The 23588-nt window shown below is 40.0% G+C and overlaps 1 protein-coding gene across 1 annotated transcript in view; it reads left to right on the plus strand.

Annotated features, from left to right (window-relative positions):
* Positions 1 to 23588, plus strand: part of LOC125008432 (fibroblast growth factor receptor-like 1) — a 63931-nt gene that overhangs the window by 2965 nt on the left and 37378 nt on the right. Inside the window, exon 3 of the mRNA XM_047585662.1 lies at positions 23223 to 23495. Within this exon, the coding sequence (XP_047441618.1) occupies positions 23223 to 23495 (273 nt within the window). The remainder of the gene's footprint in view (positions 1 to 23222; positions 23496 to 23588) is intronic.

Here is a 23588-nt window from a genome sequence, read left to right on the forward strand (position 1 = left end):
ACAAATCTCAGGCTGCTGTGAAATGAAATGAGTTAAGTTTTACTTTGGTTACTGGATGCATAACATTTACTGAAGACATAAAGGCATCTGAAAGACATTTTTTGTGTGTGATTAGAGGGAGCTGGGTTATGGTCGTACTGTGGGCCGAAGTTCATAGTTCTGTAATTGTAAATTTGTGGTTTTGAGCTCGAGTTATGCAGTATGTTATCTATTCTTTCTCCCCATCCCGTCTTTAAGATTTCCTGTTGACACTGCACAGCACACAGTATTGGACAACAGAGGAATGTTAAGAGAAGATGACTGATTACACTGCAGGAAAATACAGATTTTCAACATTACTTTTCTTGGTCGTCCACATGTTTGCACACATTCAAGGCAAATTCAGCAAATCACTGTAAAATTTGCCTGCAGTTTTGTCCAACCCTCAGACGGGGCATGCACTCAGTGAGTGTATTGACCACAACAACCAACATCCAAACAAGGGTTTTGTCTTTTATAAATGATAAAACTGAAAAATGTGCAATAAGCGCAGTACTTTAAAAAGGTTCTGCTGGTTCAACGGCAGCAAATACAATATAACCTTTAACTTGACTGCAAGTTTGCATGAACCTGAAACATTTTATCTTTCTTGTGTTTTTTCCAAGAGTGTTTACTTTAATGTCAAACTAAGCTACTGTGACTGTAATTTCCCTCGTGCATCATTGAAGTCAGTCTAAGTTGAAGTCTAATATGTGAAGCTTAAAACAATCATTGGCGCTTAAACAACAGTTCTCAAGCAACAAACATCAAGTCTAAACAAATCAAATACCCCCGTAATTCTCATGAATGTCAGAAGAAGAAGAAATATCTCCAGTGCCCTCAGCCTCTGGAACAAGCCGGGCAGCTGTTAGCTACGGAAATTTCAGCTACTTTATCAAAATAAAACATAAAGAGATAATTTGTATTTTGTGGGGCTTAATGGCTTCCTACGACCATATTCTGTTAACTGTTTTCATATATTTAATTTAATTTAAAAAAATAATTATTTGGTATGTTACTGTAAGTAGGTAAACAAACTCATGATTACAATTTCCCATGTGAGTGCAAAATTCTATTACAGGGTGGACAGATTTAATAAGAAATGATGCCGAGAAATGATACAGAGAAACATTTATATTTGCGACTTGGAGGCTACTGAGATATCCCAGAAAAATATGCATACCGGAGGAGGGTTACTCAGGGCAACTGTATAAACAACGGACAATAAAAAGTCAAATATCATAGCACACAACAGGACATTTAGAGCTGAAAACATGGGCTCCTTTGTGCACATCTCTATCAGGGCAGTCCCCTTTGCACACAAGGTTCAGCGACAGTAAATGTAAGCCATTGTATTAATCCAGGAAGTTATGTCTTACTGCATTCATACCTGCTATACAATTAGCATGTGGCAAAGAGAGAAGTCATGTAAGTCATTAATTTGACCATGGATTAATAAACACTACAAAGGCTAAACTGTTGTAATGAATGTTACCAGAAGTTACTTTTTCTTGGTTGTCCTTGGAGTTTGGGGTTGAGCATCAGATGGCACTGTGAGTTTTGTTTGGCAAAAGGAAGCTTGAGGAAAGCTAAGGGCTTTGCTGAACTGCTCCAAACGGAACAGATGAAGAGAAAAATGAGGAGGTGAGATTTGGACAGAAAGTGGGGGCAAAATAAAGATATCTCTGCCCTTATTACAGCAGATCTGGCATCATACACTCCAGAGGCTTACACAACTGCACTGTGAATCAGTGTCTGGGCACTCTTTGTGTTTGCCTGTGTGTAGTTGAGCATGAGACTGACCAGCTGAGAGATTAGCATTCTCTGCTGTTAGGAGAACAACACTGAGCTTGATTTCAAGGGTCAGAAATTAGTATTAGGCCAGTGCATTCGAACCCACGTGCAGCTGTGGTCAGAGCTTGGTTCAAGAAGATAACTTCGCTCTGTTGTAAAATAAAAGGAAAAGTGACACATTTCTGGAAAGATGCTCTTTAGCTCTTTTTTTAACATTTCGATGAGAAGGTTGGAACAGCTGCATCTATATGCTTCAATGCGATGCTATGGCCTGGAGATGAGGAGCCAAGCTCAGCATAAAAACCGGAAAGAAAACGTGGCTTGACTGTTACGGGCAGCTGCATCCAGACGAGGTGACTTTCTAGAGTTTTTCTTGTTTGCCTGGCAACAACACCATGATCTAGCCCTATTTTCTGGCACTCAGTCCTACGTGTAACCACCCGTTTTTGTTTTTGGGGTTCTTTATAGATTAAAAAACAAGTTGTCTGGTGTTAACTGACGAACCTAAGTAGACAACGCTTTATTGAATCTGGCCAGCTGTTTCCTTCTGTTTTTGGACTTTATGCTATAAGTCCTTCCTTGCTGTAGCTTCATCTTTAGAGTAAACATGTGAGCATGGTGTCAATCTTCCCATCTAAGACTAGGTAAGAAGGCAAATTATAACATTTCGCAACATGTTGAACAGTTCCTTTTTAATTCAGTGCTGTGTGGGGATGTGTTTGTTCTCGTAGCCAAACGCAGATGAATTACTAGCCTATATCAAGATATTTCCACTGTAGCTCCAGGAGTCTTTCAAGCATTAAAGACTAATGGCCTCCTTCTAGTCCAATTTCCCTCAGCATTTAACAATTATTAAAAAACCTTATGAGGAGCAGATGTTGCATTTTGAAAATGGCTGGACTTTGTCTTGAATGGAACAACTTGCATAAATGGTTAGCTGTTAGCTCTCACGGGAGTGATCAAGACATAGGTGAAGATGAGATTCACAAAGATAAGAACAGATTGTATTTCACAGTCCATAAATTTTAGTCCAACACAAGGTTACCTCATTTTAAATTTGATGAAACCAAAATCCCATCACTATGTTGCATTAGGGTTAGGGTTATGATACCTAAGCAAATCATAGATTATAGTATATGTTTAAGAGTATTACAATCATCGGAATATTAAAAGAGAAACCATTTTCCCCTGACCTCAGTGATGACTCTATAAAAACCCTTAGATAATATTGTGTGTTCAGTGTCTGATTGGATTACATACTGCTCTTAGAAGCTTTGCCACCCTGGCTTTACGCAACTGGTGTGTTTGTAAATGCATCGCCGGTGGGGGCTTGATTCCCTGATGTTCCTGGCAGTGGATCTGTGTGTGTGTGTGTGTGTGTGTGTGTGTGTGTGTGTGTGTCTCGGAGTGCTTCAGAAACCGATCCGTCTGTGGAGCATTGACTGGACACCTGTCAGTGCCACCTCTCCAATTATTTCCTGAATTCTTAGGTCTGCTTGCAAAATCGGCACCTCCTCCTGTCCTGCTCTTGTTATCACAGGCAGGGCTCCCTCGACTTACAGAAACATTTGCTGTTCTGTCATTCCCATGTAATAATGCACAAGTTCATTTAACAGTATGTCAATTTAACTACCGTTGAAGTTCTTCTTCTGGCAGCCTTGTGGATTCTCTCTAATCCTAGGGCATGAACTAAAGTATTGGCCCATGAGACAACAAATGACCCATAGTGTTTAGTTTTTAGGGATCCATTTGATTCTCTTTAACAGAAATTGAACTGAAATTATATCAGACATTTAAGAGAATTATGCTGAATGAGGGCTATCGTTTCATTTAACAGATCTGATGCTTATAGATTTGCTCATATGTAAATACATCATTATTATTTTTTTTAATTGCATCTGCATACACACCATTATTTATGTGTCATGTGTGGATATCAAATGGTAATCAGCATGTGAAATATATATACGTTTACTGCTAAATGCTTCATGGTCAAACATCTTGACAGCAGACAGGATAATAACAATGTGATTACTGAATAATTCTCTCTGCTTTACCTGTGATGTTATGTGAAAGGATGGACCAATAAATTTCACGATGAGTGCAAATTTCTCTACATGGCTCCCTGATGTACCGGGCTGTCTAAACAGTTTCCTGTTTTCCAGGTGATTGAGCTGTACAGACCACCCGTTTGTTGGCCCACGGGCGAGAAACAGACACCAAGATGAGAGGGCTCATTTGTAGTTATAATAAGTGCAAAGAGCCACAAACACATTAAAAATGCATCTTCATTCCATGAAAGCTGCCAGAAAAGCAACACTGCAAACACGTTCTGAGGAGCAGAGAAAGAAAACGACTCATCGGTCCTGCAGACAATGACAGACAGAAAGTCAGGAGTGTAAACAGTCGCATACACAGATGCTGGAAACGTATACAAATAGAAGATGCTTCCCATAAATATTACTCAACACATGCAAGCACACATATACACATAACCCACAATCACTTAACAAATGTCTGTCCCACACACTCATTAGTAAGGAATGTAATTGGCACGCTAACTCTAACAATGATATGTAAGAGAGAATTGTGGTTGGGTAAAGAGAACTGGAGAAGACATGGATTTGTCAGAGGGGTGTTAAACTGAGAAGGACAAAAGTAAAGCTATGACTCACAGTTACTTTGGCTAACGAGCCATTTTGTGGTAAATTGGTGTTATAGATTCCCAAAGACTAAGGGTATGCTCTGGGTCCATCCTCTGCAGCTTTTTGTTCTGTTTGTGTTGACGCTAATAGTTACCCATGATTAACAACAACACTGCGCCGATCAGGTATAACATTATGACCTTTCCTAATATTGTGTAGGTCTACCTTGTGCCTTCAGAACAGTTCATCACTGAATGGACATGGGTCTTCTGAGGGTGTCCTCTGGTGTCTGGAAACAGAATGTTATTAGTGGGGGTCTTTGGGTCCTATGGGTTCAGGGGAGGGTCCTCAATGGATCATCACACAGATACTTGATTCATTTGGGATCCAGTGAATTTGGAGGCCAGGTCAACACCTTGTGATGTTCTTCATGTTTTTTTTTTGTTTGTTTGTTTTTTTGAGTTGTTCCTGAAATGTGTGTGTGTGTGTGTGTGTGTGTGTGTGTGTGTGTGTGTGTGTGTGTGTGTGTGTGTGTGCAGTCAGGCTGCATCCTGCTGGGGATGTCTGCTGCCACTAAGGAGTGTCATTACTATGGAGTGGGGGTGTCTGGTCTGGACTAGGTGGGTGGTAGATGTCTAAGTAACATCCACATGACTGAATGCCAGGTCCAAACGTTTCCAAAGGCAGAACATTGAGTTGTACCAGGCTGTCAGTGGTTTTAATATTGTGCCTGATAGGTGTAGACTTGACGCATTGTGGACTTTTCTGTTGGCCTATTTCATTTCATTCATGTTTTTCCATTTTGGAAGACTAACAGTAAGAGCTTTTGTCTGCACAGTTAATGTTTGTTCAGTGTACGTTTTTGTTAGGAGTGATTGTGTATACTTGCATCACTACTGGCTCTAAGTAGTTTGTAGAAGCTAAAATAGATCCTCTAAACAGAGATTTAAGTCAAACAATGGGTCTGAGGCAAGGACTGAGGGAGCTTACTCCAACAATTATAGGAACTATGGAAATGTTACTGCTGTTTGAACAAACCTGTTCTTTTACTTTTATGGAACTGGTTGGTTAACCAACTATTAATCAGAAAAGATATGAACATGCCCATCACTGAGAGTTGAGTTGATAAAATTTGTCTTTAAGTATGGAGGAAGTTGGTCTTGCAACTAAGCAACGAAATGACTACAACATTTTGTAAAAACAGACATACTGTTTCCCTGTGTCTTTGTGTGAAGACTGCTGGAAGGAGTGGGAATAGGAGGGCATCTTGATTCCTAACAGAGTAAACAGATGCATACCACAGACAGACGCTTCAAACAGACAACTTTACTTCATTGTTAACAGACGTGCTCATGGACTCACATCAGTAAATCTCCTTCTGCTGTTTAAGCATGCAGCGCGTTCTAAGTCACAGCTAACGATCGTAAATACCATTTGACGTCCTTATAACCATTATACGGCCTGGTGGGCACCTACCAGCAAGCTTCAGTGTTTGCAGTGGAAGCTCAGAATCCAGACCTCCATAAATATTTGGTGCAATGTTCTAGAGAATCCACAGGAGAGGCTTTTAGAGTGCATTTTCTCTAGTACTGGATCAGCATTGTATATTCATAGATATAGTCAATGTTAAGCATTTTGATTGAATTAAGCTGGAAGGGTAAAAACATGAAGAAGCAGTTTAGGTGACTTCTATTATACACCCTAATTTATGATTACACACTGCTTTTGTCCACTCGCCAAGGGAGAAAGAAAGAGTCCTTAGTATGTGTGTGTGTGAATTATGCAGTGATTAACAGACAACAGGGAGGCTTTAAAGGGGCCAAATGACTCTTTTAGTTCCTCTTGTTAAATCCTAATGTCAGGGCCAAATGCTGTCTTTTTGGCTGTTTGGATAAGCAGGTCAGTGGCTGCCAAAGACATCCAAATGCAGAGTTATGCAATTTGTCTCTTAAAAAAAGAACCTGAATCTGTCTGCATGACTCTCTTGCAGCACAGTCTAGAGTGTGATGTCTAAAACGTAATACTTCATGGGATATTTGACACATATTAAGTCTAAAATTTACATTTACGTTATAGTTTAACATTACATACACATCAACCAGCGCTGATGCAGTTCCATTTGCAAGGAACCGAGTGAGGCCCCCAAAGAGCAGCCTGCATCCCCTCTTTTTCAACCACTGTTCTGAGTTTTACAGGGTCTGTTAATGTTACAGGTCTATTAGCCCACATTTAGATAAAGTCAATGTTTGCTTTGACTTTGCTAATGGTGGGCATTGATGGGGCTGTCTGGCTATTCTCTGTGGGGGTTGACAGTGTGTCACAGTGATGTGAAAATGTGACGTGTGTTTGTGGAGGGGGTGCAGGAGAAAGGAAAGCGTCAGGACAAGATAAGATAGCATAAGCACGCCTTTGTGGAAAGAAATGGTGAGACACGTTTAAACCCTGAAATATCCTGACTTAGCTCAGGACTTTTCTTTTCAGCATCATTCCATCAAGTGGAAATATGGCACGTGTTGATCTTGGTTCAGTCTGATATATTTTGTATTTTTACTAGCTTTAGTTATAATGAAGAAGGAAGGTCAGTGAAAGGATGGTTAGGAGATACAATTGTAGGATCTGTAATGCACATATAGAATAAAAGCCTACTACAGTAAATGGGAAAAAACAAGTTTATGAACTCATAATTGCAGCGTTCCACTTAATTTTTTGCTAGCAAGATGGTAGAAATATAATGGAAACAGAGGGCAAATGGGATTGCCCATCAAAAGAATGTAAATATTTCCCACTCATCAATTTCTCATCTCATCTTCGTTCCTCGTCTTGTTTTTCCATTTTCAAGCATCCGTTTATCTCTGCTCTTTTGCATTCTCATATTTGTTTATATGTAATATTGCAGGCAGATGTGTTCTTTATTTTTTATTTTCATTCCTCATTTGAATGTGACCTTACATATTTTTAAGTTCACCTCTTTCTGCCCGTTCCTTTTTCTTACTCCCCCAGCGTCTCCGTCTGTCTCCTACATAGTGCAGTATTGTGTGGGTCGTGGCGCCACAGTGCTGTATTGTGGTCTCAGTGGGGTTTTGGGTATGTTTGGTCAACGCTACAGCACAGCAGGTCAGAGGTCAGCCAGTAGATCAGGGACAGGTCAGGGAGACTGTGTGTGTCAGTTTATGCACACACACTGTGCGTGTGTGCGTATGTGAGGTAAGGTCAGAGAAAGCACATGCCGGCACCAGAGGAGACCGTAATAACACAACAGGAACCCCACAGGACAACGCACGCTGCTTTCACTCACTTTTTCACCTCTCTGTATCTGTTTTATGTCAGGAGAATTGCCCGCATTCATTAGTACATTAAATGCAATTAAAGCATACTAATATGAAGATTTTGACATTTTTCTCTATTGTATTTTATATTCAAAATGTTGTTTATCTCCCTTTAAAAATTTATCTCCCTGCAGTAAAAGTCAAAGAAATCAAAACAAAGACTCATACATGAGTTTCCTTTAGCTGTTTATGAAAAATCAGTTTTTACATGATGCATTAAAGTTTTTACTTTGTCCGCCCAGAAACATGTGATACTATACAGTAACATCCCAGTTTGTCACACAGTATTCATTTGGTTTAATTTTACTCAGGACAGTGTGAGCTTCACTACAGCTAAAGTTCAATTGTGACTACACACTGTGTTTTTACACACCAAATAAGTAAATGTAAATTATTGTGAAGTAGATGTGGAGGGCTTAAACAGATGAACAAACAGATTCAACAAAACAATACAAAGCCGTTAGTAATAATAATAATAAGAAAACACATTATCCCTTTTTTAACATTTTACTATTTAACCATGAACACAGATTGTTTTGTTTTACCAGCTGTCAAAAATTGAATTGTGAACTATTTTCCTGGTGGAATGAAACAGCAGAGACAGTCACTGTGTGAGTGTCACAGAGTGTCATTCACTTTCTTGTCTGTCTGTCCTTTACAGCTTTACAGTCTCTGTGATCTGTCTCGCTCATTTTCTTTGTCTCTGCTGATTTCTCACTCCCTTGCCTACCCTTCAACCAGACCCTCTCTAACCCCCACCACACACACACACACACACACACACACACACACACACACACACACACACAGTCTCCAGCTGTTATTCCTGATGGCATTACAAATGAGACATTGAAAAGTGATTGCTGGGGAAAGAGAACAGACTCTTGTTTTCTCGAGGCTTCAGTCTGTCAGATTGGGTTGGGTCGGGGGGCAGTACAGTGCTAGAGGCAGTTGTGTGTTTGTGTCTATGTGTGTTACCGACTGTGACAGACACAACTACATGACCTCGAAACCAGCCTGACCAAAAATATCACTGTTATGACCTTAGTGTCAAATGTGATTGACATTCTTTGGGCAGTTGGCTACACTGTCTCACCTTGATTGTTTGTCAGACATACAGATAATCTTTGACCCCAGGAAGCGGTGACTGATCAGGGGCAGGATGTTAAGGCTGATGGCTTTAGGAAATACTTTTTGCAAGCTCTTTCTGTGGTTTCAAGCTATGACACATTGGGTTGTTGAGCTCTTGTTCACATTAAATATACTTTCATCTATGTTGTAGATAAACTGTTTATTCATATTATTCTATCCACTGCATAGTAGTTTTGGATATAGCATTTTAAAACTCTAAGAACATGTTTCACAGAGATCGTCACTGAAAAATGACACTGAAACATGACAGAAAGTTGAAAAGCACCGCACACAAACGCAGCCATCTTTTCCCTCTGTGCCAGCTGTCGATGTGGAATCCATACTGCTGGGGGAATGTGAGAAGAGTCAGAGATGTGGGGGTGGATTCACCAAGAGAGGCACTCTGGACTGACTGAATAATATGTTTCTGTCAGTTGGTATTTACTAATATTTAATTTCCTAATCAAAACATGAACTAAAAGAATATTCAACACTCTTATGCATACAAAGTAAACAGGTAAAAATTAGTATTATATAATAAGTATTTTCCAGTTTCCAGCTGCATCCACTCTGCTCGTGGGGGAGGGGCAATGTATGGGCTGCACGGGTCCACAGCGTCTCCAGCAGCACAGTGCTGCCTGTGGATGCGTTTGCCTGTAAATCTTGCCAGGGAAAAAATATATCCTGCACATATGATATGTATCCACAAACACACTGGGAATCGGCCAATGCCGATACCACTCAAAACCGCAAATATCGGCCAGATATCTATGAGAGAAGAACTTGCTCATTCGACAAGTTGGTGATGATGATGACTGTGGCAGGTGTGTGTGATAATAGTTTAAATATAAACATACTGACCAATCTCATGTCAGTGTTTCTCAAGTTATCTGAACATGCCACGAACAGTTCAGATTAAATGTACTGGGACCTTTAGTTTGTCCTTGTAATTTAGGGATTTATTTGTTCATTATACTGACTTTTGATCTGCATCTCTTTTAATCTGTCTGCAAATGCAGTAATTACTGGATTGAAAAAGTGTAGGTTTTGATTATAAACTACTGTATCCAAATACTGTGCTCTTAAGATCTAGGAAATACACACAGAAAGTTTGACTGTTTTATAAATTAACTGACCTAGTTTTAAGGATTGTGATTTTGTCTGTTTTGATATTTTTGTATATACAGCTGTGTGGTGCATGTCTGTTCATCCTAGATGAGAAGTCCTTGCTTTTTATCCACCTTGCGCTCTTTCTAGGGGTTTGTGCCTAGCTCATACCCACACTATAGAGTATGGTACAACAACTGTTGTAAAACTTAACTTGAGGCCAAAGTAGACAGTTCCCCCTGTGTTGATTATTGTTAATAATTTGACGAGCATCAGAGAATGGCATGGCTGAGATTTCATGCATTTTTCCCAAGTAACAGGCAAAACATTGACTGGATCTGTAAAAAAATTACACAAACAGATATTGGTTACAGCTACAGTGAAATAACATTAATCCACTGCCAGTAACCACACAGTGCTGATGTCTTGCTGAAAGGCCTGCAGACCAGTTAGTTGTGTTAATTATTTCCCACTACACGGCCCTTCACCACACTGGGCAGCTCAGTGTACTTATTCAGAGGTAATCCCTCTGTTGTGCTGGCACCATTATGACACAGGGACACTACAGGCCTATTCTTCCACATGTAATTAACAAAGGTACTTATGAGCTGCTTTCTGGGGTTTAACTGTTGTGTTGTCGGAGCTTTATTCAAGGCAGTGGGATGTAGTGGAAAATGGAGGTGGGGGGAAGGCAAGCTCTAAAATCAGAGTGGAGTAGCGGGTTAGGAGTTTAGGTGTGCAGCTGTAACCACATGGGATCACAAGCTTTAGTTTTGAGAAAAGGGTAGTTTACCCCGTCTACTGTACGCACTTTACTTCGTCTCCCATTATTATAACACACAGATGGACGTACAGTAAACATATATAGACTGATGAGAGGATAACGAGAACAAGAAATGCAGCAAACTTGATGGAGACGGAGAGACGTGGAGCCACAGGAATTAGTCCATACTGACAGCTACAAGTGGTCTGATGACTGACTAATTTCAGGCATTAATCTGGACCTTACTGCGTTTGTGTGATCATGTGTTTTAGAGAGTGTCCACTATCAGTCAACACGTCTGAGGATCCAGTCCTGGCTCGCTCCACTCTATAAGCATACGCTTAGTTTCTGAAATGAATGATTCAACCTATTCAATAGTTAATAGCTTTAGTTTTTCATATATTAATGGTGAGACAACTAGGGACGTACAGAAAACCTGTTACAGACCATGGCCAGGTTTTTCAAAAGCATTTTAAGGTTTGAGGTTTAAGGTTTAAGGGCTTGAGTTTTCAGATGCTGCAGAATGAGCTAAAATCCCACATTAGCTGGGAAAGTGTAATAGGGCATGAGGTACGCGCTGAGGCCTTGGTCTTGGTGCAAGTTTGTTACATCTTCATTCAGGTATTCCCCTGCTTCTTTTTTGCAGTTTTCCTTCCAAGGCTTTAGGGGACATTTAGTTGTCAATCAACATAAAGAGATTAGAAAACAGAGATATAGGTTAAGCACCTGCAGTCACACTCACACACACTTTATCCCCTGTCTCTTCTAAACAGGCAGTAGGCTGCTAAGACAGTGACCGGAGCTCAACAAATGGACTTAGTCACGGCTGAGGATTGGTGTGGAATGTGGGAGGGGGACATGAATTAGTGTGTATATGCATGCACGCATGAGTGTGGGTATATGTGTGTGTGTTATGTGCATGGTTGGAATGTTTGACTCCCCACCCACTGAACCAGAAAACACACAGGTGGAGGAGATGGATGGGGAAAATGTGAGGGAGAGAACAGCAGAGGGATACAGAATTGCCATATGAAGTTATAACGTATAAAGGCGTATGTTTCCATTCTGTCTAATGTTTTAAGTCCCATTGTATTGTAGTATGTAATATTTCTCTCTTAATTTATCTACAGGTCTGGGACAGGCCTAATTGTATGCGTGTGCATAATTTCTCCAGATCATGGAAATTTGATTCTGATGTACAAGAATTCAAAGCAAGAATAAGATTACATCCCTTTCAGTATTGATTTGGTGAACTACTGAGCACATTTATATTACCATAAAGTTTCACTGTAATGCAGTTAACTTGGTGTATCTTGGTGTAATTTTTGTTATGTCACCCGTAAAATATTTGTCTCAGCCCGCTCAGTCTCTTAAAGCTCCGACAAACTGCGGTGGCAACGTCCGAGGCTTTAGAAAGATGGCCCACAAACCAATAGGTTTTATCCCAGTTAACAGTCTATGGTTAACTGCCAGGTTACTAATAAACATACAAAACCTTATTCAGATGTTGGAGTCTTGAAGACAAGAGATAAAAATCATGTTTGTTTTGATAATGTCCCCATAAATAGTGATTTAGTGAAGTGAAGGTAAAAAGATGTCTTTAAACAAGGCAGACATTACAGGATCATGTGAGGCAGGTACCATCTTCACCATGAAATATATTCAAAATTCAGTTCTGTTAGTTTGATCAGTAACATCCGAGCACTTACACCATAAATTAATCGTAATACAAAGCCACTAATGGCAGCTTGGATAAACTACAAGTAAAGCAAGCCATTAATAAAATTCCTAAAACTTAGTTTAGATTAGATAGAAGTAAATCTAAACTAAACCAAATGTCTGTCAGTTTTAGCCTTCCAGGGTCACCTACTTGAATACAACCCTTTCAGATCTTATCACCCATTATTTAATTGCTCACTGACTCGCAATCTTACTCCTTGCCTCCTTCTTCATTTTCATATGTTATGTCAATCTAAAATATTCACCTCCTTATCACTGAAGTGGACCATGACAGGTGGCCGTGCTCAGCCTGTGCGAGTTTGCGTCCCTTATCACTTCTGTTAATGAGTAACAACGTCTGCCTCCCGAATGCTGATAAACGCCAGGTCGAGGACACTGCTCACACACTTGCGCATGAACATGAGCCCACTCCCACACCCACACTCGAGTGTTAACTATTTCCTTTCTTCAGCCAGCTACGTCTTACTTCATCTAGAAGACAACAACAACACACACACACATACATGACACATAGTGTACTTAGCATACAAATGGCTGCATTTACATCATTATCATCTTGAGATAAGATAGTTGTTTACCACGTAGGTTGTGTGTGTAAGTTGTGTTATCTCCCCGTCAGTGTATGTTCCAGTTGGTCCAGGCTTAGTTATGTCCACAGCCGGTGGCTGTAACCTGACAGACCAAATTAGTAAAATGACCCCAGCCTTGGATTCCTCAAATACATTGCCAGCACCTGCCACTGCTGCAGTTTTTGTAGAGACTTTGGAGCCTAACAACTCTGTCTTAGAGTTCACAGATGAAGGCTACAGCAACAGGGTGAAACTGTTTCTATATCTGCTTGTACACATATATTGTATGTGCAGGTTCTGTCAGACATACAGTAGGTCATCTAAATTGTAAACTAGAAATTGTTTGAACTGTAAAAACCTAAATGCAACACATCAATCTAATTCGCTAGATTTAAGCTTTTTTTTTTTTTGTTCATTGCAACATTGGGTTTTCTGTAGCACAAAGGCAGTGAAGATGCCTTTGATGCCAAACAGTTTGATTTTCGAGCTCCTGCTCTGTGTTGGTGACAGGTCTTACTTTACGCTAATGTGTAACCCAGTCTGCAGCTTCCATGCACTGACTAGCCAGGCATGATTCATACACACATAACACACTGAAGTGGAATAGTACATGTAGCCTTTTACCAACTTTCCACATTAACTGGTTTTCTTACTCTGTTTCTCCAGTCGCTTCCCTGCTCACGTTTTTCTCTTTCTCTTTTCACTTTCGTTCCTTTCTTTTTGATGATGGAGCTTTAAGCAGATGATTTAAGGGTCAAGGTAACCCCATCACCTAGCATCTGTGTTCCTTATTGATGTGGTGTGTGCTGAACCACACTACTCAGTCTCTTGTCGTCTGCTTTTCATCTAGTTGACAATGTTGAATTGGCAGCAGATCCAATCAGTTAGAGACCCAACCTAACAAATCACTGCGCGAGAAGAGAAAGTGGCAAAAGCATGCAACTGACAAGAGCCCACGTAGAGGAATGTTTGCCATTTTCATCTCATCTGAACATTCAAACATTTCAGTATCTTCCCATCAACATGACCAATCTGAAATGAAGGAACTGAAGACAAACTCCTCAGCATGATTCAGCGACATATAAACAGTCCTCTCACTCTTGAATGATGACGAATTCAGATTACTACCACCTGCTTATATGGAGAAATATTTCTTGTCAGGCAGCCGTAGAAAGTATGTACTATTTAAACCGCAGCTTGGCTGATGTTTGTTGGTGTACCTGAGCCTAAACATTGTCTTGATGCATGTAAAACCTATTTTTAATTTTGTCTCTTTCCATTAGAAACAGAAGAAACGGAGAAAGTAGTTTTTTTTCCTGATTGACTTTCCAACCCATCTCAACAGTTCAAGACTAAATTGTTTCTGATGTCTCCAGTCTCACTAAATGTGGCTACAAAATAAAGCAAAGCAAATTCTGCTATACTTTTCTGTCCAATGTAGTTTAGGGTAGTTTAGCTGTTAATCCTCAAGTGTAGCAGGTAGTTGATTCATTCCTCTCTCTCTTTGTCCCTTTCTGACTTTCCCTCTTTACTGTACTTTCTTCACTTCCCTGAATCTGCATTTAATACAGTGGGCCTGCGGTGTTACTACACACGCACACACCCACACAAGTGCATACGGTGCATGATGTGGTTTTCATAAAGCCCTTTATAAGCTTTAAAAGAATGCACTTGGTTTAAACTGCCCTCAGGTTCTTGGAAGTTTGCAGAACTTTATGTCTCAGTTTCCTGAAAAGCCCCATTCGCGTTTTTTTTCCCATGTTCAAGTGTGTTCCATCTTTATGAGATGAAGCTGCTCCAGTGTTTATATTTGAACAGACTGCAGTTTGTGCAGGTTGTCTTGACATTTGTTATAAATTTGACTATTGAATGAAAAAATTGTATGTGTAACCGTTTTCGTCATCCTCCATTTTGACACAAACAAATGGAATGAATGAGTCTCTTTTTAATGAACACACTGAATACTACCATAAAAGATGCATACGGAGCATGCATTTTCCTGTAACGTAGTTGCTTAGTCAGTATGCTCCCCATAAACCTACGATCTTAACACTGCACATGATGAATTACATTTTAGTACAGTCACATGATGATACCACAAGTCACGTCGGTACATTCAGCATTTAGTTTGATGCTAAAATGATTTGTCCTAAATAACTCAAAATTCAATCTGTCATTTCATGGAGATGCATTAGCAGTTTGTATTCACATAAATTGTAACTCTGATCCACACAGTAACAGCCTTTAGAACAGCAAATCTTCAGTTTCCCACAGCTGCTTAAATAGATTTCAGATCAAAAGCATGCCCCATTGAAACTTCTCCTCCTACCTGATTTGCATAAATTAATCATCTTCTTCTCTTCATGTCATGTCATGCCACTGAACATCATTAATGTATTTCCTAGACCAGAGCCTCAGTAAATGTCTTGCTGGGTATAAATCTGACGTGAGAGGATCTTGGGCAGATTTCTCATCTTTTCTGTCTGGTCTCAGGCTTTTACAAGAAATGTAACAGATGTTTGTGTTCAGAATGAACCTTTATGTTTTTTTTTTATTGTAAATTGTTATTGGCGCTATATAAATAAAATTGAATTGAATTATTATATGCAATTTTTTAGTTGACAACTTTTGGTGCTGTATTTAAGGTGCTTCTTATGTGTGAAAAGTTATTTCTACATGAGAGGTTAGTGAGAGTAAATCTTTGAGCAGGAGTTTTCCCCTAGTTTTTTTTATTATTATTATTTAAACTCAGCAACTTGCTTTCTTTTTTTTAAATAGTGGCTATGATTGTAGAGGCTTTCTTTCCTTCAGGGAAAAGCAGACAGGTGCAGCCGGCAGAAGAGAAGAAAGTTGGAACAATATAACCAGCTATTAAAAAGCACAAAGGGATATACGCAGAGGTGAACCTGGAGAGAGTAAAAAGAGAGTCAGAGGAAAAAAAAATAATCACTTCTCGGAAAGGTTATAATCAAGCCTTAAGATATTTGATCAAAACAAAATAAAAAGGGATTGCACAAGGTTTGCACCTTTTGTGTGTGTGTGTGTGTGTGTGTGTTTTGTGAAAGCTGGCGGTGTGAGTTGTTGAAGGGATCAGGTTGCCGAACCAACCACTCAGCAGATTCCACAAAGTTTTGTTGGCTGCTGTGTGTTTTTCTTTTGCGTGTGTGTGTGTGTGTGTGTGTGTGTGTGAAAGAATGAGGGAGTACGAGAGGGACAAGTGTAGGCCTCAGGTTTTATGTGAAGTGTATGTGCAGCCCTTCATTGTTGTAGCAGCCTCAGGCCCAATGTTAACTGTCAGGATGGACTAACAAGCAGCAGTTGACCTACTGATAGGGTGGAAGTGACTGGGTCAGGACGAGAAAGTGTGGTTGTGTGTGTGTGTGCATGCACCTGAAAAAGACAACTTAATGTTCACTCATCACTTTACCACCAAGGCCTTAGGAAACTGAAAAACCAAGTTTGTGTTTGAGTGCGTGTCAGGGGAAGAGAAGGAAGTAGAGGGAAGATGATCCGTGAGTTCTCAGTCAGCGCTTTACCTGAACAGCTTGGTTCTGCTTAACTGGCGCTCTGCAGCAACAATCCTATCAGTCATAATCAATTGTATATATAGAGAGGTCTGATACAAAACCAAAACAGCAGAGGATTATAAGCATTGCATAAATAGTGGACTTGTGGGTAATTTGAACTGAATACATACACAAATATCTTGTGCTGGTTTCATAAACTCTGAGCTAGATGTACAATGTAGGAATAAAGATTTAGATGTTGTCTTATAACTGATACGCTAACAGTAAACTGGTGATGAAGTGAATTCTTGTCTTTCAGTATTCCAAACGTTTGAGAAATGCATGTTGCATTCCAACATACACACGCACACCTCTCTACCTTGCACAGTACATCAGAACCGTGTCCCGCTGTTAAAAGCTCTCCATCAAAAGCATTCCTCGGCTCTCCCCTCTCGCACCAGTCTCACTTTCCTGCCAACAACAACGTTGTGTTGGACTCTGTAGATCCATCTGACTCAAAGACCAGTGGAACGTTAAGAGCATTAGAAGACCAGTCTCTCGATCCAGAACATAAAGGGCACTCCCAGCTGTCAAACACTGCCAAAATATGCAACACAAAAAATGACTCATTTAGCACATTTTTCTTCTCACTTAGGAAAAATGACGTGTTTGGATGCTAAAACAACTTTTGAGTTGTATCTTAATAGAGTTGGCATTTATAGTTCTGCTCTTGAATGATTAAATATGTTACCATTCCTACTTCAGGTGTAGTGATAATTTTTTCCTCTCATGGATATGTCTGGGAAAAGAATTAGTGTTTCTGATTTGAACAAACGACGGTGTGCTGGCAATTCATCTTTAATCACGTAGAAAAATGCAGCATAGAGAACCAGAGAAAACACATTAAAACTGTGAGTTAGTGTGTATAAATGCAGCAAACAGAGCAAGACATTTTTTCTTTCTGTACTTGAATGTTATAAGTGAAGTAGCTTGCATTAATTTAGTTAAAGAGTACAGGCTTTTTATTGATAGCAGAGTAATGTTTGGAAGATCAAACCAGGTGAATCTGCAATGTTCTCTGTACTCGTAGCAAACATGACTGATTAGACCAGATTATTTTAGATGGTACTGGCACACACCCGACTGAACTAAGCGAGACATTAATACATTTTTCTGAATTGCATGAACTTTTACAGATTGGATTGGATTTAATACTGCACTAAACCAAACGACAACAGCAGTCCCTTAAATGGCCAAAATGCCTTCATTGCATTAAGGGATATTTCCCTTTGCATAATTAATTAATCCTTAGTTATTAATAAAATAATTATTAAAAATTTGCATAATTAAGAGGAAGGCCCCTCTGAGTTGGGTGCCTTAGAGGTCACTAGCTATCTGTCTAGGTGTTGCCCACTTGCCTCAATGACATATACACTCCACTTTGTTGCCCATTTCTGGATTGGCCAGGAGTTGGGAGCAGTCAGACTCGGCTGTCCAACTGACAGACATGATAAATGATAAATTCCAAATGAAGACCGCAAACTTTTCTCAGATCTCAGAGAGACCGATATCAAAGAGATGGATCAACGTGAATTCAGCATTTTTTACAATTCCATTCCTACCAATTTCAGGATGAAGTCAATCACATCTGAGGAAATTTTGACATTTTATATGAAAGTGTTAAAATGGCCACAAAGCTAGCAAAGTGACCTTGAGTCAGTTAGTACGTTTACATGCACGTGAAAAAAACTAATTATTGCCTTAATTTGACTTTAACTGGACTTAAATGCACTGGAGTTAAGACTTTAATTTAAGTGCATGTAAACACGTTACTCCAACTTAAATTGGAGTTCTCCTTATCCGATTAAGACACCCAGATAATATGCTGGCGTATGGTGTATAACGCTTTCATTTTGTTATTGGCCTGAAGAATGGACCGGTCAACCCCCCGTTCTTTCAAAAGGCTGCTGATATTCATAAATCACTGTGTCCTGCACGGAGCCTGATATCTGTTGCCAAATCTCTTGACACTACGCTGCCATGATCAATAAACAAGTGTGCCGTATACAAGCTGTATATAAATACAGTGACATTTGCATTCCTCAATCAGTGCAATTTCCCGAACATGAGGTAGCGCCAATTCACCTATTCACTTCCATTAATGATCGTGTAACATAGGGCTGCACAATAAATTGTTAAAAAATCGCGATCTCGATTCACACATACATGTGATCTCATTTTGAAACACAACGATTCTTAAGCATTTTATTTCACAAGCGGCATCACAAACAAATGCTCCGAATTTCTTCAAGGATTTTTCTCAAACGTCCCCTAAAGGCAGCACTGCCACTGACTCCTCCCTTGACCTATTGTAAAGCGTCTTTACAACACGTGGTTCCATCAGTGGAGGAAAGCGAGAGTGGCGTATTAACCTGCCGACAAGACATATGGCCGCCTAATGGAGAGGAGGAGGACATGTTCCTGTCATTCGATTTTCTCTGTTGAATGTAAATTGGGACAAGGACAAGTCAATTTTCGAGCATAGCTCGATTAAGCTCTGCATGTAAATGAGTGTTGATCTACTACAACATTATCTTAAAACTGTATCTCCAAGGTCTAGAATAGTAATTTATACTACATGTTTCAGGCAGATTTAGCTGGTTTGCTTTTGTTATACATTTCCACATACCAAGAGTACATGTTTTCAACATCATAGTTTTTCTTCTTATTCTCTTGTAAATAAGGTCATCTTGTGGTGAGGATGGTAGGATTTCCTAAAGAACAGATGATTATACTGCCATAGTCTTTCCAAACAGCGCTCCCCAGGAACTCTGTTGATATTGGACACTTATGCATGATATAAAATAAATCCAGGGTTAATTTACTGATATTATCCTCAGAAATAAAAGCTGAAAATTGTAAGGCTAGTGTACATGAAAGTCTGTATTTGCTCCAAACCAAACAAGCTAATTCGTCATACAGTACGGAATTTAAGCAATGCTTTTGCAGTTGTTTTGGGAGTAACTGCTAAAAGAACAGAATGTATGAACTGATTTCCTCTTTATTTGGCCTTCATACTTTCTCCTTCAGTTCATGTAGAAGTTTTGCAGCTCTGAATGGGAAGACTCTGTCTCAGCAAGTGTGTGTGTGTGTGTGTGTTTGACGTGGGCTGGATTTTCCTGTCGTTCGGCTGCAGAATACCAGACAGGCACGTTCAACACTCCCTGCTGAATCAGGGGAAAGAGAGGGAAGTTGGGGAGGGCGGGCATTGTAACTTATCTTAACTGGTTGCCCATCTAAGCTTCGTTGCTAAATCATCTCTCTTCATAGACTGAAGACTGAACTTTTTCAGCTTCATGCAAAACAAGCATGGTTCCCTCGTCTTAAGTCTTGAGATTTTTTAATTCACTTTAAGGTTCACTTTGATGTCATTGCCCTAGAGGTTCATACACCACTTTTGTACTGATGTGTGCGTTCTTAGATTATATAAAATAGATCCTGTTAATCTTGGTAATTTAGATGAAAACCTATTCAAATTTTAAATGTAAATGCAGATTTCAACAGATTGACAAATGATTTCTTCTCGCTCCAATGTAAGTGTAGCATTTTTCGTCCATAAACTGACACATATGGAGAAATGTGCGTGCACACATACTCACATTGACCCAGAGTCTCATGAAGGAGAAGAATAGATTTTTTACTGGCATCAATTTCACCCCCAAGAGACAGATTTAAAAAGACTTTACTTCGGTCATGGACCTGGGAGGAAAAGGGAGGAGAAGTAAAAGAGACCTCTGCTCATGTGTTTCCTTCAATGGGGGGGGGGAGTGAGAGGGAACGGAGGGAAAACGGAGCGACAGAGGAGGAAGATGTAGGAGAGGTTAACTGTCGAAAGCTGAGAGGTTCAGTCAAAGGTCCTGCTCCTGTAATCCCCTTGGAGAGACACTGGGGAAGGTGTGTGTGTGTGTGTGTGTGTGTGTGTGTGTGTGTGTGTGTGTGTGTGTGTGTGTGTGTGTGTGTGTGTGTGCGTGTGTGAGAGAATCTGAAAAATAAAAGCGATCAGTAAATCACTCCAGAGAGGGAAAAGGGGAAATGAGGGAGGGAGGGAGAGACTAGTCTGCGGATGATGAGAATGGTGTGAATGAGTGAATAAATGGAGAGAGGGATAGGGAAAAGAGAGGAGTGATGACAGGGAATAAGTGACGGGAAGCAGTAGTGAGAGGAAGAGGGGGGCTAAGGTAGAAAAAGGAGATAGCAGGGGAGTAGTAAGAGTTCATGGAATCTGCTGGAGGAAGAAACGGATGAAGAAATAAATAGAAAGAAAGAAATATGAACGTTGGGGGGCAAAACATTGAGATACAATATGTGAAAGTGGCACACAGCCAACAACAGTTAAAGGTTCACAAAAGAAAGAAAGAGAAGGAATTGGAGATAAGTTGAACTAAGAATTGATTTTATACGTGTTCAGGGAGATGTACGTATTAGAAGGAAATGGCAAACCAGGAGAAGCAGAAAAGAAAAAATAGATGGGTAAGAAGGTAAAAGGAGCAAGCTGGCCCTCTGATGAGAAAACCATACAGTTGAACGAACACATTCCCCTGTGCAGGATTGAGAAGAATGGAGGGAAGAGAGAGGAGGAGAAGACCTCTGTGACTAATGCCTTTTTCACACATTTCACTTCTGTCCATTCATCATTTTGTCCACCTCCTGCTCCCTCTGTTTAAACAACAGCCCGTTTTGACAGAAACCACTGTAACTGTTCTCCCGTTTTTATAATCTGTTCTCGCCTCTTCATCTTTATTTATACGACTATGCTTCATCTTGCTTCTGCGTGCATCTACAGCTGAAGGGAGAGGGAATAAATCAAGGCAGCCATTTTATTTTAGTGGCAGTTGGCGTCTGGCTTCTGCTGCGCAGTAATGTCTTTTTTGCTTTCACTTTTCTGAAATGTGAGCCTTGTATAGTATAGTGGTCCCCACACTTTTATGTTAAAATACATGCAAGGGCAAATACTTGGTAGCATATTTTTCCGCATATTACTTTCTGTTTCCGAGTCAACCAGGGGATGCTTAGCCCAACCGCTAGCGTCTGTCACATAAAGTGCACTTATTTGGCGAAAGACAATTTAAATGATGAATTAGAATAAAATAGAAGTTTGATAATTTTATGAAATAAGTGGACGTATAATATTTGTTTATAGATCTGTGGTAAAACGTGTTTTATTCTACAGTAATAACATATCACTATTAACACAGTCTATTAATGTGACTCTGTGTGCCACCTACTTCAGCTTCTGCCTGACTCTTATCCCAACCGTTTGTGACAAGGGTATATAAAAGTTTTGCTGAATAAATATCACTGCTTTGTTACAACTAAGTATCACGCAAATGGGGGTAAACACCCAAAGTGTTTGTGTTGCATTTAAGAGTTTGTTTACCTTTGTTTCTACCATGTATCAGGCCCTATGTATTCTGCTTGATAAGATTCTATCAGGGGCATTGTTACCACAAACCACTATTTGTCCTTAAACTATTTAAACTACAGGACATGACCTGAAGTGTGTTGTTTTATGGTGGATTTCCTTACAGTTGCCTTTTGTTATTTGTCAGGACATTGCTTGCTGCATGGTGACCTATTAAGCATTTTTACTGCTATATTTGGAGAGTATTGTTTTAACCTGAAAGCAGTAATGAAAGGTCAAACGGAGATGCACAGTCCCAGCTCTGGACCTCCCTCTTCCATCTCTTGCTTACTTCCTGTTTGTGTTTCTTTGTATGCTTCTCCTCCTGTTGGACCATATTTCATTCCCCTTCTCTTCTCAGACTTGCTCCCATAAATTCCATCCTCCCTTATTCTCTTAATTTCCTCCGTGGTTCTCCTCTTACCTTCCCTCATTCCTTCCTCCCTTTCTCCTCCCACTTTTGGTTCTCTCCATCATTTCCTCCCACCTTTCCAATTCAATCAGGCTACTTTTCCACCCCCTTTGTTTTTTTAGTGTGCCGTTTCACAGTAGACCGGCTACTGAGCGGTCAAGGTCACGCCTGATTTTATGTCTCGACACGGCATCTCAGTTGATATTAAACCTGCTGCTTGCTTTGTGTTGGCTCCCAGAGAATGTGTTAAAATGTCAGTATTTTAGTTAAGACTTTGCCAAAGATTAATGGAACATTTCTGTGTATTTTCTGAGCATATGAGAGTTTCATCCTTGCATACTTGGATACAGGGATATACCAGGACATATTTTTCTTGATGCTAAACCTATTGACATAGTTTAGTAATAGTCCTAAAATCATGTATTGCTCAACACCTACCTCCTATGCTTAGGAAAAACCGTGTAACATATGTGGTATTTGGTTTACTAATTTCTGAATACAGTTACAAAATCAGATTTTTGTTGGATATAGTTTGTATTGTAATAGGGTAACTGTTAATGACAAACATAAAACACAAATCGAAAAATAGACTAGCACAACCAATTTAGGGAACATTGTTTTATTTCCTATCAACCAGTTGTCAATCAGACATGGTGAGGACTGTGCAGACTATCCACGTCATCCCATTTAACCCCAGTTTGGATTGGATTCTGCTGCTGTTAATTCTGTTGTAATATTTCTACCCTAAAGGTCCACCCAAGGTGTCAGAGCGGGTGAACCATCGGCAGAGCGTCCACCTGGGTCGTACTGTGAAGCTGCCGTGCCCTGTGGAGGGCGACCCACCTCCCCTTATCATGTGGACCAAAGACAACCGCAACATCCACAGTGGCTGGACACGGTTCAAGGTGTCACAGCAGGGTCTACGTATTAAAGAAGTGGAGACAGATGATGCAGGGACTTACATCTGCAAGGCCACAAATGGGTTTGGCAGTGTAAACATCAACTTCACGCTTATTGTTATAGGTAAGTACTTTATGAAAAATATGTTACGTTTAATGAAATATCAATGCAAACCTGGAGTAAAGAACATCAGCAGTTGAGCAACAATCACATGCA

Source organism: Mugil cephalus, chromosome 5 (assembly GCF_022458985.1).
Source record: "Mugil cephalus isolate CIBA_MC_2020 chromosome 5, CIBA_Mcephalus_1.1, whole genome shotgun sequence".
In the NCBI taxonomy this organism is placed as follows: domain Eukaryota; kingdom Metazoa; phylum Chordata; class Actinopteri; order Mugiliformes; family Mugilidae; genus Mugil; species Mugil cephalus.